At 41.1% G+C, this 18,034-nt stretch overlaps 2 protein-coding genes across 2 annotated transcripts in view; one reads left to right on the top strand and one right to left on the bottom strand.

Moving 5' to 3' along the window:
* ERAP2 (endoplasmic reticulum aminopeptidase 2) overlaps positions 1-4,409 on the bottom strand; it is a 40,789-nt gene extending 36,380 nt beyond the window's left edge. Inside the window, exons 1-2 of the mRNA XM_058533908.1 lie at positions 4,340-4,409; positions 1,762-2,460 (exon numbers count right to left, since the gene is read on the bottom strand). Coding sequence (XP_058389891.1) covers positions 1,762-2,318 — 557 coding nt within the window. The 5' untranslated portion in view covers positions 2,319-2,460; positions 4,340-4,409. The remainder of the gene's footprint in view (positions 1-1,761; positions 2,461-4,339) is intronic.
* ERAP1 (endoplasmic reticulum aminopeptidase 1) overlaps positions 1-18,034 on the top strand; it is a 99,527-nt gene that overhangs the window by 6,641 nt on the left and 74,852 nt on the right. The window contains exon 2 of the mRNA XM_058534104.1: positions 7,423-7,519. The gene's annotated coding sequence lies outside the window, so the exon portion shown is untranslated. The remainder of the gene's footprint in view (positions 1-7,422; positions 7,520-18,034) is intronic.

Below are 18,034 nucleotides of genomic sequence, written 5' to 3'. Positions count from 1 at the left end.
TCAGGTCACCTACCAATTTCCATTCCCTTCTTCAGCTCTAGTGGAATCCTGATTTTGTTCAGGAAGGGAATGTGTCCACATAAAAGAAGCTCTTCTTCAGATTCGCCTGCAACTTCGTGGGCATATGACTCGTTCTGGCCTAGTTGAAGTCATTGGGTGGGAAAGCTCTGTAAAAGGAGTCAGACTGAGCTGGAACATTTGTTTTTCCCTTTGTCTCTCCCCTATTTCCCTCTTCTTCCTGCCTGGAATATGGACTTGATGCCTAAAAGTGCAGAAATCGTCTTGTATTAGGAGGAAAGCCATATGCCAAGGGTGGCTGAGCAGAAAGATAGAAGGAGCCTGGGTCCTGGATAACACTGAAGAGCACTGTAGCAAACCTGAGCTGCCCTACTTCTGGATTTCTTGTTGCATGAGAAGAATAACCCCCTATGTGGTTAAGCTATTGTACTTGGGTTTCTCCAACTGGCAATTGAATGCAGTTGATGAAAGGTAGGAGAGCACTGAAACCAGACTCCTCTTCCCTCCCAGATGGACCCAAGCCGTGGACAACCAAATCACCCACTCCATGAAGCATCCTTGATTCTTCTCTTTCTCTTGCCTTACATAACCAATATGTCAGCAATTCTGTTTTACTCTCCAAAATAAACGCCAAGTTCAATCACTTCACTCCATAAGCACCACCATTAGCCTGGCCCAAGCCACTGTCATTTCTTGCCTAACCTCCTAAATGACTACTCTGCTTCTACTTTTTCCTCTCTATATTGTACCCTCAGCACACACTTGATCTTTATAAAGCATACATCAGACCAGAACCTTCCAATGACTTCCACTTGCACCTGAGTAAAAGCCTAAACTACTTACAAGAGGCTCTGAGTCTCTACATGATCTGACCCCTTTCTACTCCTCTCCCTTGCTCACTCTCCTCAAGCCACGCTGACCTTCTTTTCTCAATTGCTCCTGAGTTACAGACTTTGCACTTGCTGATCCCTTTTCTGGGAACATTTTGCCCTTTGATGACCTCATGATCGTCTTCTTTTTTAAAAACATTCAGATCTCAGTTTAAATGCACCTCCTCAGCAAGGACTTCCCTGACCACTCAGCCAGATTACTCCCAGTCCCCAGCTACACTTACTCTCTCTTATAGCAACTTATTTTATTTCCTTCATAGCATTTATCATTTGTCCTGTTCATTTAATTTATTTTCTTGTCCTGTCCTTATCTCACCCCTATACATTCAGTGCCTAGAACAGTGCCTGGCACATAGCATGTGCTTAATAAACATGAGCTGATGGAATAGACCATGTTTCTCAATTCTCCAAACTGACTTGTTCCTGCCTCCTGGATTTGAGTCATGCTGTTTTGTGGGCAATGTACATGCTCTCACATCCTCTCTCCCAACTCAAATCTCACTCACATTTCCTTCTGGTCCCGGATCAAGACTCACCTCCTTTGAGAAGCTTTCCCTATTTCAGCTGTCTCTACTGACCGTACTTTCCCCTAGCAGATAAACATATCTGTCTTATCACGGTCACATACTGGCCTTTCCTCCTAGTTATTCTCCCTCCAGCTATTTATGCCTCTGCGTCTTGTCTTCCCATCTTTACTGCGATCTTCTTTAGGAATGGTAGAGCTTCTCTTTCTGAGTTTCCCACAGTTATTGGGCTTTTCATAAATGACTGCTGAAGCACACTCCTGGCAAAGAGCTGTACCCCATACGGAAAGTATCACAAGAAACTGTAAACAGCTGGGACAACATCTTACCTTGTTTCACCATCAAGAGTTCTGTACGTGCTTTTATAAAACCCTTCAAAACCATCAGCTAACTTGGCCTGGAAGTCAATAGCCACATAGTATCTCAGATCAGCCGTAAGTTTCTCTGGAACCAGCAGTGCAATTTGTTCATGAGCAGGATAACTCAAAACAGTCAGCATTATTCCTGGTTTCCTGTATCTCAAATCTTCCTCTGACTGAAGGGTAGCATTTATGATTTCAAGATCTTTGCTGTGCAAGATGATGAATTGGGTGGCATCTCTGACCAAGATTTCAATCTTCTCAGATGCAACAAAGTCCAGGGAGGTGAGATTTGGATGGACAAAAAGGTCATAGTGGAGGGGAGTGACCACACTGGGGAGCCTTAGCTCACGCCAAGGAAATGGTTGCCCATTGGTGGCTACTGGGAAAGCCCCAGGGTCCTTACTGAACTGATCAGTAGATGGTATTGAGAACTGAGAACAAATGCATATTGTGGACAGGATGATTGCTGAGCAGTAAAATCCTATGTAAATATTAAATATTAGTTTTCTGCATGAATTAACCATTGCAGGAGAATGGAATACTAAATCTATTCTCCAGAAGACAAGTTAATATCCAGGCTAAATCTCACACTTCTTCACAGCACTGTCTTGGCTCCAGTTACGTCACACGGGATCTGAACAATATGTTTCAATAAATAGATTTAATCTAGAAGAAAACAAAAACCATTTATAGCATGAAGAAAAAGATTTCAATACATAAATAAAATCTTAAAAAATAAAAGCATATATGTGAATTGGGAAAACTTGATCTCCGTCAGAATCAGGCCAAATATCCACAAAATGAAGTAGAAATTGAGCTGTGATCTGATTATTACAAATAAAAGTCCTTTAGAGCTCAAATGAAAGGACTCTGCCTTAAAATTGCATGTATGGAATCCCCTCTGCATTCCTATGTAACAAGCAGAAGGCAGATGTATAAAGTCATTACATATTGAATGTTTTTAACTTTTGGCTACATTATTTTAAGAGTGTGCCTGGACACCTGAAAGTAAACTGTGCAGGTGTCTCTATTTTGTCTTAATAAGTTGTGAAGAATATTCTATATTCTTTGGATACCAAATATTACTATTACTAATGGCATTGAACTTTACCTCTTGTAATAAAGAACACTGCCTGAATAGCCTTATTCTATGGCTGCTGATGTAAAAGATGGTGGTGAAGCTAAGTGTTTGTCCTCGGATTATTTCCAACATATCTAAAACCATGTAAATAAAATTTGAATTTATAAAATTCTAACTGAGAATATTTAAAAAATTGTTTGGTCCTCTTCATCTGAGCCTACCTTTGAAAACACAAGTCAAACTGAATTCATTGCCTCTGTAAATAGAACTAAGACAATTTCTTCTTAGTAGAAGGTTAACACTACAAAACATGCAAAATTAGGACAAACAACATAGTTAATTTAGGTGATTCAACTCTAACTCCCACCCTGCCACCTGCCTCTACTTACCTCCTCCCTGCTCCAACTTAAACCTATGAATGGTTTCCTTTTCTTTTCTTTTTTATCATTAACACGTTCTTCAGAATTATCTGAACAATTACTTCAATTTTCCAGTTTGCAATATCAATGCAGATCAACAAGTATTGTTAAAGAAACAAAGAAAAAGAATAAAATAATGATTAAATAACAACACTTCTCCTCTTTTTTAGACAAGCACTAAATTACTACTACCAAATCTCAGTGTGCCAAGACCCTCTGAAACATGAAACCATAATTGATCTATTAGCTTGAATTTCTGATGGTTTGAAAAATAAAATTGCCTATTTGTTAGTCCTGAGCTTGTGAATCAGAGTGCCTGGATTCCAATACTAACACCATCACGTTTACTGAATGATCCTGGGCAAATTTTCTGATTTTTTGAGCATCAGTTTCCTCACCTATAAAATAGTGTAATAATTATACCGTCCTCAGATTGTGAGGATTCAATAATTCACGTGAAGAATTTGGCAAAGCACAGCAACCAGCACACAGTAAGCACGTAATGAATGTTAAATATTAAATTATTATTGTGGTTATATAACTTGCATTCTCTGGCCTAAATTAAGGAGTAACTCTGTCTGCACTTGTAGCAGACACACTCAAAGAAAGGTGTATGTTTTTGGTAAGAGTGGAGAGAAAGGCCTTGATATTTACTCAGATAGTCTTTAATTTTAGAGCTGGTAAGGACTTTAAAGGCCAGCTAGTACAAGTCCATAGCGTCCAGACAAAGAAATTGAGGGTGAGTGACTTTCCCCAAATCACACGGAAGTCTGAAGCAGAATCGGGACCAAAACCCAGCTCTTTGATCCTTGGGTTAACAGACTTCCCATTACACCACACTGTACCTGCGGTAGCATTGCAGCGAACAAAACATCCTGGGACTGAAGACACGAGAATTGCAGCAAAAAATTGGGAAAGGCTAAAAGACCTCCAAAGGAAAGTGAGTCAGTTAAACAGAAAGATTCTTAACTCACGTCCTGTCCTTAGCTGCACATACTTTCCAACACAGTAGTGCCAGATTCAGCCCCTTTCCCCAGATCCTCACCTTAGATTATAAGACCTCCTCAGTACAGTAGTTTTATACCTTCAGTTCAGGTCATTATTCTCACTGAAAAATTCCAATTTTAAGGCAAATTCAAGAGAAGTGTTGATGTGTTACCTTAGTCCACGCTGTTGTAGATTTGAAAGAAGGGGAATTTATTTTTTCTTTCACTTTCTTTTGAGACTCAGAGCTTGGCATACTTCCTGATTAAAGCACTAGCCGGTTCATTAGCATATACAGAGGCATAAACGGGGTTTAAGACAAAAGCTTTAGTCCAAAAAGCACAAGAAATTAACAAGTGGCTTCAGAGTGAAAGCCACACCATGCGGGGCAGGGTAGGACTGCAGCACCTCGGTGTCTGCTGCTCCTGCTGTTCATCTTCCCCATCCCCTTATCCCCAAGTGTAAAGCTTTCAGAACCAAAAACTTGGGGTTTTTAAATGCCAAGTTATTTTAAGACAGGACCTTGAATTCCTCACTGTACTGTGTCCTTATTGCCAAAAAATCTGACCTCTGCCCATCTACCCCTGAAAATATCACTTCAAGGCTACCAATGGCCTCTCAGTCAGCCTCTATGGCCTTTATCAGAGGTGATTATCCCTAGCTTTTCCATGTCTGTAACCTCTTGCCTCCTGGGCATAAAGGGACTGTCCCCTACCCTTGTCTCTGTCTCTCTGTCTCTCTTTCTCTGCCAAGTTGAGTTGGGCCTCTTCTTCCTTACCGTGCTGGAAATGGGCCTTCCACAAAGACGAAACCTCTGTCTTCTGCTGTCTTCTCATTCCCTAGGAGAGTGTGTTCAAGTGTAGAGATTTCTCACTTATCCTCACTCATCCCACATTTCTCTCTCCTGATCTCTCCCTCCAGGCTTCTGCTGCTGCAATCCAACAGCCTGATGGACTGTCTTTTCATGGGTGTTCTGCTAACAACTCAAACAATGTCTTCTTTCCCCAGATCACTGCCTTTTGCTTTTACTGCATCTGCTTCAAGCCTTCCTCCATTATCTATGATTGGCCCATATAATTATTTTTTTTTTTTTTTTTTTTTTTGTGAGGAGATCAGCCCTGAGCTAACATCCGCCAATCCTCCTCCTTTTTTTTGCTGAGGAAGACGGCCCTGGGCTAACATCGGTGCCCATCTTCCTCCACTTTATATGGGACGCCGCCCCAGCATGGCTTACCAAGCAGTGCGTCGGTGCGCGCCCGGGATCCGAACCAGCGAACCCCGGGCCGCCGCAGCGGAGCGCGCGCACTTAACCGCTTGCGCCACCGGGCCGGCCCCCATATAATTATTTTGATTCTGCTCCTCTCCAATTTGTTACTGAGTCCTACTGATTCTTCCTTTTTAATTTCTTTTTATCCAACTTAAAAAAAAATCCTCACAGTCATTAAAGCAGTCCAGGCCCTCATTACTCCTCACAACTGCCTTCAAACAAGTTTAGCTGCCTTCTCAAGACCTGCCCCTGCGGTCCACTTGTACAATGCCAGCCAGATTGGTCATGCCATCACTCTGCTCAAAACCTTTCCATGGTGTCCCCCTGTTTACACGAAGTAGCAGTTCCTCACGTGGAGACCACGGGCCAACATCTGGCTGCCTATGGGCCATATGAACTCTTTCATGCTCTGTCTGGTTGTTCTCTTTAGATCCTAGTGCATTAAAGGGGAATGCACCCACACAAGTGTTATTCTAGAGTGAAATATGACAAGCTTGGCTCTTGTTGTCTTACTGACCCTCTTCGTACACTGGTATTTGTGCCTTGTCCTGCTGTGCATTTCAATTTGCAACCTGTGCTTTGGCTCCACATTCAAATGCTGCTATGACTAGATCCTAGTCAACTCTCAAGTCTTAATTTCTTTTCTCTTTCTATATTTTATCATTTCAACCTGGATGATCAATTTGATAAAGTTGAAGGAGCAAAAGTCAAGAAGATAGCCTACACTTAGGGCCAGAGGCGCAAGGCTGAATGGGGTCCCTCAGAGAGACATCTCGTGTAGTCAGAGGAACACCGTGGGGTGGGGAGGGGGGGCTGGAAACAGGTGAGTGGGGAAAAGGGGAGAAAGAAGAGGAGGCACACGGGCTAATTCTTGGAAATCTAATTCTGCAGTGGAGGAAGGAAGGGGTGAAGGAGGTACAGGAAGCTGGCGGTAGTTCTGTGACATTCCTTGTCACAGGACCCAGCCCAGTTGTGTGCGTGTCTGTGTGTTCTCAGAACTCTCCTCTGCCCATTAGAACAGAAGTGATGATGGAGAATGAAGAAACAGGGCAATCAGATTGAGCCGCAGAATCCTAGAAGAGAAAGTTGAGTAGGGTCCAGGTGACGTCATAGCTTATTATTTAAAACTACTTCTCACCGAAAGGGGTCTCTAACTTTTTTTTCCTGATGAGAGAATAAGCTTTGGGATGTTTGTTGCTTAGGGAATTCACTGAGAGTGAATGTCTCACTCTTCCATCTCACCCTGAGCTTCTGAACTGTCTCTTGCTTGGAGACGTTCCTCACTGGCTCTGTCTGAAACTGTAGTGCTCCTCCCTGAAGCCACCCTAACCGCCACCCAGTGTCTATCCCCTTAGTCTGCTTTATTTTTTTTCTTGGCATTTATCAATTCCTGATACTTCACTGTATATTGACTGATTTGTTTATGTGTCTCCCCACTAGAACGTAAGCCCCTTGCGGGCAGGAGCTTGTCTGCTTTGCTCAGCACTGAATGCCAGGAGCCTAGAGCAGAGCCTGGCATATAAGAGACCCTCAATTAATATCTGCTGAACGGGTGAATGCATTTTCAATATTTTTAGTTTTTCTTTTCAGATTGCCCTACGCTTGCTCCGTGCTTCAGGCAGCTCAGAGAACTTTCCATTTCTGGACGAGCCCAGCATTTCCTCATCTTTACTGAGGCTGCCATTCTATGTGCAATACATCTCTCTCAGTGTCCCCTGTGTAAACCTACTTATCAGAAGGCAAATGCCACTTCCAGGAAGCCACCTTGGAAGTGACACATGCTTCCTGTCCAGTCTCTAACCGTAGGCTCTTGTCTAGTCAGTTCTACTGGCCCCTCCCTTATGCTAACATGTTTGTGCTTCATACTCTTCCTTCAGTTATCAACTCCTAAAGGCTCGGGGCCAAACACTGCACCTCCGCCTCTTTCCAGCGCCTCTCAGACTGTTGTGCACCTTGGAGGCCCTCAACAAACAGGTGAGAGTGAATGAGTTACAGAGAATTTTCCAAAGACTTAAAATTGACTTATTTGTCAAAATGTTCAAAGATTTTTGCTAGTTTTTGAAGGAAATCTTTCTCAAATATTTCTATCCGCTTAGGGTGTTCTCAACAGATCGGAGTCTTAGTGACTCAAGTTTTTATTACAAACTGGACCTAGAATCAAGATGACTCAAAATCATCTTCTTAAAATAAGTCACTTTCTCATTTGCAAGTTAGAGGCAATACTTTCCTTAATTATTGCCGAGGATTATTGTCAATGTCAAAAGGAATTTGAGATAATATGTGGAAAACAGTTTATAAATGTTTCATAAACTTTAAAGTTGTTGTTATGCATCAGTTACCTTTATAATAATCATCATGATTATGCTAGGTTGTAATAAAGTGCTGCCCTTGAGGCAAATGAGATGTTATAACCCCAGGTTGCTATACCTTTTTGAATTCTTGTGGGTACTATACAAAGTTTATTCCAGTTCCTCCATTATTATCAAATTTTTATTTACTTTCTGTTGTTACCTTCAGCTATCCTCAACCTCAACTCTAGACCTGTTTCAAGATTGTTCCTTCTAAAGTGCTGCAAGCTGAATAATTAGCAAGTGAAGCTAGTTGAACATTATTTCAGGCACTCAGTTCCCTTAAAAATTATTTCCTAATGCTGCCTGTATTGCAGGTGGCGAGATTTCAAGATAAGCAAAATGACAAATGGCCTTGTAACACATGAAATGTTACTGAATCTCCTTCTCCCTTTCTACAGGCACAGCTTGGCCTTTGTCAATACTCGGTGCTATCACCCTGAATCCCCAGCCAACTTAGTTTTACAAACCACTTCCTCTTTTCTGCCTTTTATTTCTTTTCAGAAGGCTCTCTAAAAATCTGTTGAGACTACTTCACAGAATTATTGCTATGTCTCTGTACATTTTCAAATAAAATAGAGTCAAAGTCTATAATATGGTTTTAAAATTTTTAATTTAAAAAAGAGGAAGTTTCTAACAGAATAAAGACCCAGGCCCTATGCAAAACATGGGAGGGGGGTGGAATTTACCTAGTAAATGCATTCTATAGCTTCTTTTAAACTCATTCAGTTTCAGTGGAAAGTTAAAACAGCATAATGTCAGAAGTTCAAGACAGGAAGATGGTTTTGCAAAAATTGGTATCTTGAGCATGCCTTCCACAACATTTACTAAAAACAAAAACAGAAGAATGCACTGATAAAAATCTTACATTTTTAAAGTAGAACAGAATATTAAGCAAACCGGACATTAGACAACTGAAATCGTACCACATTTCAAATTTTTATTTAATAGCCAAATGAAAAATTCTGGAGCTTCTGTCATTTTCAAATTAAAGATTACCTAAGTAACTAATGACATATTTTCAAATGGGAAAAATGGTTGCAAAATAAACCAGAATGATTCTGAGCTTGTTAAATACTTTATTTTGAAAGAAAATGTTTATGCTTTCAACTGATAAAACCAATTAAACCGAATAAGTATTGCTTGGCTTCCCACTACTTAAAGATTGAGCTTAAAAGTCTATAAGAACTTCCACTCTGGCCAAGATAGAGTAGCGACAGGATTTATCCTCTCACTTGAAACAACAAAAAAAAATGGACAAAAGACAGTTTGCGAGACAATGATTATCAGGCATCTGAAGGCAGGGATCCCCAAAGAGAAGGAAACGAACGTGGTCAGCCTGCAACTGTCCCAGCTTATTGCCTTGAGAGAGATTCCACGCAGCTGTGCAGGGAGGGAGACCTGAGGCAGAGCCCAGGGGACCTTTTGAGTTGAGGAGATGCAGCTCCGTCTGGAAGAGCAAGGAGTCTCGAGTTCATAGGATGAATACCAGAGAGGACAGAGCTGCAGGGAGTGGGAGAGAGAGGGAGAGAGGAAGTGAGAGAGGAAAGCAGGGAGAGGGAGAGAGAGAGAACGCTTTGGAGATCTGCTGAGGGTTCCCCTTGAGTATTTAGCTGATCACTGATCAGCATGCGCAGGTGCAGACAAAACCGGAGCCAGAGACTGAACCACTGGAAAGAATAGAGGTAACAGTGCCTGGTGCCCACACAGAGGCATGTGAAGGACCTGTGTCCACCAGTCAGACTGGAAAACCTCAAGATGAATGGGCAGAGTCCAGAGGGGTCTTCCTCAGTAGGGGGGAACAATTAACCCTAGCACTGCTTCCGTCTGTCTAGCAAATCTTAAAAGCAAGATCCGAAGGGATCACACTGTTTCCAAATAACTGTGTTCCACACAAAGCTCAAGAATATTATAGTGATAAAAAAATTCACCACCCAAGTAGGTAAAAAAGTGAGTAGTGATTTTTAAATAAGTTGGGTATTTTTACTCATTACAGAAGGGAGAATGCACACCACAGGGAACCATGGGGCATCTCAGAAAGAAGGTGTTAGAAAGGACTTGTTATAGGATGGGTTAGGTGATTTGGGGTATGGGGTGCTTAATGAAGCAGAGTTTTGTTTCGGTTTAGATGTTCCCCGGAAGCAGGGGTAATTCTATGATTGGGCATGTTAATAAGGAGGGAAGATTGGACCAAGGCTAAAGTTGTAATGGGTCAACAGCAGTCACTCATATGAGTCAGTCAGGATATGGAGGTGTTTGGTCATGTTTGTGGCTTGGACAATGTTCGTGTTTTGTCTGTGTTCAGACAAGATTATGGAGTCAGTTTATTTTTGTCTTCATCCATCATAGTCGCAAAGCGGTCTTGTCTGATGGTGATGTTCTGTGAAATTGTTTACGTTCAACAGGAGAACACCAAGGCCTGGCTGTGAGTGTTAGGTCAGCCCTTGGATGTCAGTGGCTGCTTTCCTCTTTCTTGTTACTCTCAGCGGGTCTTGAACTCAGATTTTGCCTCCCTTGGTCCTGTGAGGTTGTCAAAAGCTTAGCTAAGCCTCTCAGTTTCTACTTCCAAACCTGCAAACACCCCTGGTGCAAAAGCATCTTTAAATGCCTCTTGGATTTCCATCCTTTCTAGAGTCTTGGCTTGGTAATTCTTAGTCTTTGATGCTTTAAAGATGTTTTTATATCTTGTCAATGTTTATAGTTGTCTTCAGTGGGAGAGTTGGTCCAATTCCATAGTGTGCCATTATTGCAAGTAGAAGGACCTGCCCCCTGCCCCTGTCCCCTCATAGACTTCCCTAAGCCTCAGAAAGTGTCTTCTTAGACCTTTTGCTTGGACACCATTTTCATTTACTGGAATCTAGCTAGATGTCTGATCACCTTACAGTAGCTCCACAAAGTTGATAGTCAGATGATTGAGTAGTTTTCACTCAACTCATGTTTGGCCTTCCCTAACCCAACACACATCACCTCCTTCAGCTGCCTCCCTGAACTATCCAGAGAATCATCTGACCAAGTTCTTTATGTGCAAATACAGCTACAAACAAGCCCCGCCCCCAGCTCCTTCTTCTAGCCAAATTGTGGCTCCTGTGGCCCTCTTTTATGGAAATTCTAGATCCACCTGTTACGCTCTAATAAATCTGTAAACTAAGTAAAAGTCGGTGGGCTCATAGTTATACTTTTAAAAATGTGTTGAGCAGGCTAATTCCTATTTTTTATCTAAGAGGAAATAGAAGCTTTCTCTTTCTACTGATGTCCCTTGTTTGTACCTTCCTGAAGCCAATAACTGTATAAAACTAGTCAGCGTAGATAGGGGATGATGGGTATATCTTTTTAAATAGTAATCAACTAGAGAAGCCATGGATTACAGTCTTAAGGCCAATTATGTGCACTCTAACACATAGCTCTCTGAATTTTATTGAAATTAGCAAAATAGACTGGTCCTCTTACCCTCAGAACAAAGCAACTTTGAGTAATCCTAGTTAAGGATTTTAAATTCCACATCAATGTCATCTAGTAGCCACACAGAACAAATTCTCTTGAGAGAAGAGAGCAAAAGCAGTGGTAGCTTCATCTAGTGGTGACAAGTGTAACTGCAGAGAGTCATTTGTCACAGTGCTAATTTAGGCAAACATACATCCTGTGGCAAACCACACAATCCCAAAAGCAATTAGGCACGTTTTTCTAATGCACATCCCGGACCCAGGATAATCAGATTTCTAGGTAGGCTTGGATTTCTGATATGTGAAGTTGGGGACTAAGTTCAGAACTCATAGCATTCCACTACTAAATCTAATTTGGATACTTGAATAACTATGCTTTGGAAGTATAGCCTTATTATGACAGTAAGGACATTAGAAATGGAGGAGTTGGATCTCTCTTCAAACCTGTCTTCGTTGGGTGCTTTCAAGTTAATCACGTTTTTTAAATAGAAAATTTCTACAAAATGCAGATCTTGAGTGATTTTCCTGTGTCTGTAAGAATATTTAGAGGCCTTTCCCATTATTTGGATAAGAATTTCACTCATTTAGAAGATATAAGGAGGATGGAGAGATCACAGATCAGTTCAAGGGGAAGGAACCCAGCATTCTGTCAGGGACCAGACTCTCATCACAGCAGTTGTTCTTGTTAATTATTGACTAAAAGGCCATAAAAATATACCAGAAAGAGAAAGCAAAAAAGGTAAAAAAACCCTAAAAGTATTAGCTTTAGTTCAGAATTTGTTCTTAATGTTTTAAGATCTCTGCTCAATTCCCAAATGTCTTCCAGATTACTAGCTTTGATTTGCATACATCTGTCATTAAGAGTCCCACTGAACACACACATAGTTCTATAAATTGGACCTCTGATAAGAAAATTTTTATAGTTTTAACCTACAGCTAAGTAAACCACTTTGAAAAAAAGAGTATTATTCCCTTTTTCAACCTATCAAATCCTTTCAATATTCTAAGGCAATTGCTATTGAACTTGCATCTTCAAGAGACCTAAATCCAAACATCACATACAAACAGGACTGAAAAGTAGAATTCCTTTTCAAAGTGTTGTATCCCTCCAAGGCTTTACATAAAGTCTCTTTTATAATTAATTGACTTTTAACATTTTGCTTTACAATTATATTTTGTGTAAAATAACTTAAACACTTTCTACCACAGCTGAAATGTGACTTCTTTTTATCATTTATCACAAAATATTTTTGTGCAATTTGTACCAACCTGAGGCATACAAAAGGTAGGAAAGTAAACCTGAGACTTTTCCACTATCATCTTTTCTGTACTGAGAAACATGTCATTTTCAATGCACATTCATTTTCCTTGAAATGCTCAGAACACTGAGTGTTACTTTTAGAGAAGAAGGAAAACACAGATGCTTGGGTTTGACATATTTGGCGTAAGTTAAATAACTTTCAGCTCAGCTACTCTATTAATAATAAGGCCATCTTACTGCTTTGAAAGGTAACAGTGTCAAATCACCACCAAACCTTACTTAAATGCAGGCGAAGGTGGCAACATGATTCATTTAACAGATGGTGGTGGTGTATAAATTTTGGCCAAGTGCCATGCTGGGTGCTTCCAGGGAGTGAAACAACTCTTGCCCCTGTTTAAAGCATCTTGTGTGCATGTAAATGTGACTACGTGTGTGTGTATGAATGTTTCCACCTTTTAAAAATCGCAGTGATATATGCACATGGTAAAAAATCAAACAGTAGAAAAGTTACAATGAAAACCAGCAGAACCTCTCCCTACCCCTTCCTGCTTCCAGCCACACTTCCCGGGAGCAATCATTTGCAAGCTTCTCTGTTTTGTTTTCTGATGATTCTTTCCCTAATTCTAAATAATATTTTGACAACTGTATCTGATAATACGGTCTATTGACTCCCTGGTTTGAAATATGAAGATTTAGTTCATTTCTACTTTCCTCAATTTCCCCTCCCACTCCAAGTTTTTTTGTTACTTTTATTTTAGTTCCTCTCTTACCTTTACATCTTTGTAAAATACACGTAAACCTGCATTTCTGATTCCATCGTCTTTGGACAATATCTTTTCACGCTCGAACACATAAGAAAACAATGAAGAAAATTTACTGGGTATTTGCTATGTGCCAGGCACTGCTCTAAGCATTTTACATGAATTATTTAATCCTTATAGCAACACTATGAGGTATCATTCCTAATTTACAGATGAGAAAACTAAGAGATGGGGCATGGGGGATGACTTGCCCAAGGTCATAAGGCCAGTTAGGTGACAGAGGGACCAGACATTCTGAATCCAGACCCAGGAAGCTCCACTGCCTCCCACATGCGGGTGTTAGTGTCCCCCAGTGTTCCTTCATCTCTCCTCCCCACTACCACTCCCGTCTTCTATCAACCAGATCTTAAAGCATTAAAATAGATAATATTTACAACCTGTCATATAATCACATTTAAATCTTCTGCTTTTTTCCTTATAGGTCAGTTCCAAAGGTTGAAAATCAATAAGTACACTTACATATTGTGACTATGTAAATATTATTCCCAGCAGAACCAAGAAGTGTGCCAAGACTACATTTTCTTCTCTATCTCCCGAAATATTTGAAGTCTTTCCTTGATTCATTTCTTCCTTTATATGCTCAAGGAACATTTTTGAAAGCTTACTAAGTATTGGATTTAGGAAGGGGAGATGGAAATGAATACAAAGAGAGATACAATGTTGTCTAATCCATGGCCTCTGCCCTTAGGAATGTATTATATAGAATTTACAGTATACCTTGGGTCAAGGAAGGCTTTGAGGAGAAAATGGAATATAAACTGGGCCTCAAAGAATGAAGAGAAATTGAAAAGGGGAAGAGGGTACATGAGGAAGTGACACCAAGTGAGCAAAGTGATAGAGATGGGATTTATTTTTTAAGAGATGAGATTTCTAAGTTGCCTGCTTAGAATCAAGGGTTTGCACTAGAGTGGAGTGGCAGGTGTGATTGGATCCTGATGGTATGTGGCTTGAAGAACTAGTAAGAATTTCTACATAGAAATCAGTGGGTGGTTAGAAATGTGAATAGAAATTCATGAACAATTCAGGGTTGGAAATCACATAAAGAGGCAATAAAGTCATGACAGTGGATAGTCTGCTAAGAGAAAAAGCAGATCAATGAGAGGAGGGGACATTTAGGGGGACAAGGAAAGGAAAAGGGAGCTAGAGAGAGGAGTGGGGAGTATCCCAAGAACATGACACAGAAGCCAAGGGGTGATCAGGAGCAGCAAAGGAAAGATGAGTGAGGAGGAGGATTGAGAAAAACTCATCGGATTGGGTGGCTCAGATTACACCTCTGAGAGACCATTTAGCTTCAGGAGAAGGCACAGGCTGAAACCACGCTACAAAGAGCTAAGAGAGTACATATGTATGTGGTTAACGAAGGGAACACAGCTAATGGAGAATGTAGACTACTATTTCCAGAAGCTTGCTGTTAAAAGGAAGAAGAGAAACAGGACAGTGGCTGGGGGCGGTGGGGATAGGGGGAGAAATGGTTGAAGAAAAGGTTTTATTACAGTAGAAAAAACTAGAACATATTGTTGAACAAGGGAAAAGTGAGGAAATGACAGAAGGGTGAGACTCTGAAGGAGGCACATGGAAATAGGATAGAAGTTTAGCTTTCTAGATAAGCCCACAAAATATGCCTTGTAGGTTTTTTCCTAAGTGCATTGGAAAGCCACTGGAGGGTACAGAGCAAAGAAGTAAGATAATCCAATTTGCGTTTTGAGAATACCACTCTGATTGCTGTATGAAGGATGGATTAAGCAGGAAAAAAAGATGTTTATCTTAAATATACACACCCAATACTGGTGTTGGAATTGTGATCTGTGAACTTTGCAGTGCATTCCAGCATGGCAAGTGGGTAGGGGGAATCATAATTTGAACCCTGAAGCTCAAGAATCCTATTCCACATTTCTTAAATTCCAGAGTACTGTATATAATTGGCCTGTACACCCTGATGTGGAGTGGTACCCAACAGAATGGACTTTGGTATCAGACAGCTTTGGGTGCAGTCCTTGGTTCTGCCATTTATAAACTGTGTGATCTGAATTACCTCTCTGAGCCTTAAAATTCCTTCTCTGCAAACTGTAGATAACAACTGCTTAACTCATTATATTTTTATAAGTACTAACAACATATCCTCAGTATCTCAACAATAGTCATAGAAGGACCCTCCTTATTGTTTTTTTCATATTCTTTCCCTACCTGAACTATTATTTGCTTAATATTTTTTCATAGTGTCTCACTTTTTAAAATTTAAACTTATTCACTTTAAAAAGAAGCAAATAAAAAAAGTTAAGTGCAAAAGGTAGAGAGTTCCATGACTCCAAAGAGAAAGACCAGCAGAAAAAAAGACTAGGACTTTGAGATCAAGACAGAGGTAAGTGGGTCTGGGGCTGATGTGACAGGTCCCAAGAAGGTGAAGACGATGGCAGGAAGATAGTACCAGAGGTGAGGGGCAGCAGGACCCAGGGTATCTGGCAGCATGAGGGAGAAAAGTGTGTGCCAGCCTGGTGGTGGTTGGAGGGAGTGGAGCCAGTGACAGGAGTCCCTGGAGGCTGTGGTATAGAGGCTGTGCCACCGAGAGAGGTAACTGGGTGAGAGGGTGTGGAAGATGAGACTGACTGGGGAAAACCTTGGGGACTTAGACAGGAGAGGAGCCTGAAGAAGGCATGCAGGGAATGGGAAGGTGGTGGGCCAAGATGAAGGCAAAATGGTGGATTTAAAGAAGAGAGACGTGAGGGGATAGTGCAGGTGGGTCTTGGAAGAAGAAATATTTATGTAAAACAATTGAGAGAATCCCAAGGTTCCAAGAAGCATAAATTAATGTGGCAATTGTGCTACTTTTAGTTATATGTTGTTTGACTTGGATCCAGGTGGGGTAAGACAGGTATCTCTGAAAGGTGCAAGCAGCTCGGGAAAGGAGTAACAGCAACATGGCAAGGAGATTGGAAAGGGTCAAAAATGAGACTGTTTCCTGGGATGGGCCTGAGAATGGCTCAGGGAGGGTCTTGTGAGGAGAATTCCTCTTCCTATTTAAACTCTTATAATCTCACCCTTCTTGGAATGAGGCAAGACATAAAGAACAATACACAGTCAATCCATGGTGGCTTCAGAGAAAATGACCCTATTGCCGTCAGGAAAAGATCAGCTTAAAATGAAATAAAAGAGGTCTTTAGAACTCAGCTACTAAAAATCAACTATTCTCTGGATAACAGGTGGAGTCTTTTAATGTCCTTTGTTCATAACCACTCGAATTTCAGAGAATTTCTGTTAAAAGTTCCAAGTCTCATGGCTGGCTGTCACACACTGAGAAAACTTGCTAATAGCTGCCTTCTGACTGTGTGTGGCTGATGGGTTTAGCCTGATTTCCAGGCCACCTTTACCCTGGTCAGCGGCCTCAATTTCCCTAATAAGAAGGCATGTTTGCTTGTGTGTTAATTAATTAATTAATTAATTTTAAGATTTCACCTTTATTTAGACACAGCACTTGCATGATAATATCTTGTCAACCATGGAACTTAATAGCAGTGATTACCTTTTATAAAGATTGATTTAGTCCCCTATTTATAGGAATAATTTCCTGGTTCAAGCCAAGAATCACAATATTCCTTGGTTCATAAATCATACAAGAATAAGAAATTTTAAAACAAGAAAGGTATTGGGATGCTTTAAATTGCAGGTTTATTTTGATCATTAAAAGTACCAGGCAAAATTGCTGCTGGGTAAGTGCCATAGAATTCCCACAGGACAGTGCCTCTCCCCTACTGTCCTAGGGGAGTGCTGGAGCATTGGAGTTAAATGGCGCAGGTTCAAATGCTGGGTCATACACTTACTTCAGTTGGTTAAGTTCTGTTGTCTCACTTTCCTCATTTGTAAAATGGGGTAAAGTACCTACCTTGAAGGGTTATAGATAAGATCAAATGACACAGTCCATGATGGGGCCTGCATATCCTAAGTGCTCAATATAGGTATTAGTCATTACTGTTACTGATGGTGACCAACGTTAGCAGCAGTATCAGGGGAACGTTGCCAAACCTGACCGAGGTTTCAGAAATATCTTCCAGTATCTTTGGAGCTGCTTATGAGCCTTGAGACTACCCTCCCGAAATCTTGAAACGACAGTCAGCAAATATCAGTCAAAAGTCATTTAGATTTTTACCTAATCTGCCTTCAGATCCCCTGGGGTTCATGTTGCTCTTCAGAGACTCTCCCTAAGAGAGTTCTTCATCAGTTAGTCACAGACTGGCTTGCTGAAGTATCCACGTGTTCGTTATCTCTGTGACATCAGGATGTTTGCAGGGAAGACTCACAGTGATGCCAGCTGCTTCTGGATGCTGCAGCAGGTAATGAGACCAGTGGATTCTGTGGGCATGGGGCCCCATCTCAGACCTCCTTTGCTGTGAAATGATTGGATGCATTATTTGTGGTGTTAAAAGATAAACTGAGGCATATTAAAATTGTTAAGAGTTTATCTGAGAAGAAATAGATTCCAACAGGGCAGTGCCAAACTGGAAGTGGTCAGGAGTGCTCCACCGATGAGATGCACTAGAGGAAAGACTGTTATACAGAAAAAGGCCGGGGGGCCAGCCCGGTGGCACAAGCGGTTAAGTGCACTTGCTCCGCTGCGGTGGCCCAGG

This window comes from Diceros bicornis, chromosome 1 (genome assembly GCF_020826845.1).
Source record: "Diceros bicornis minor isolate mBicDic1 chromosome 1, mDicBic1.mat.cur, whole genome shotgun sequence".
Taxonomy (NCBI): Eukaryota; Metazoa; Chordata; class Mammalia; order Perissodactyla; family Rhinocerotidae; genus Diceros; species Diceros bicornis.
This window is presented reverse-complemented; position numbering and strand designations above follow the sequence as displayed.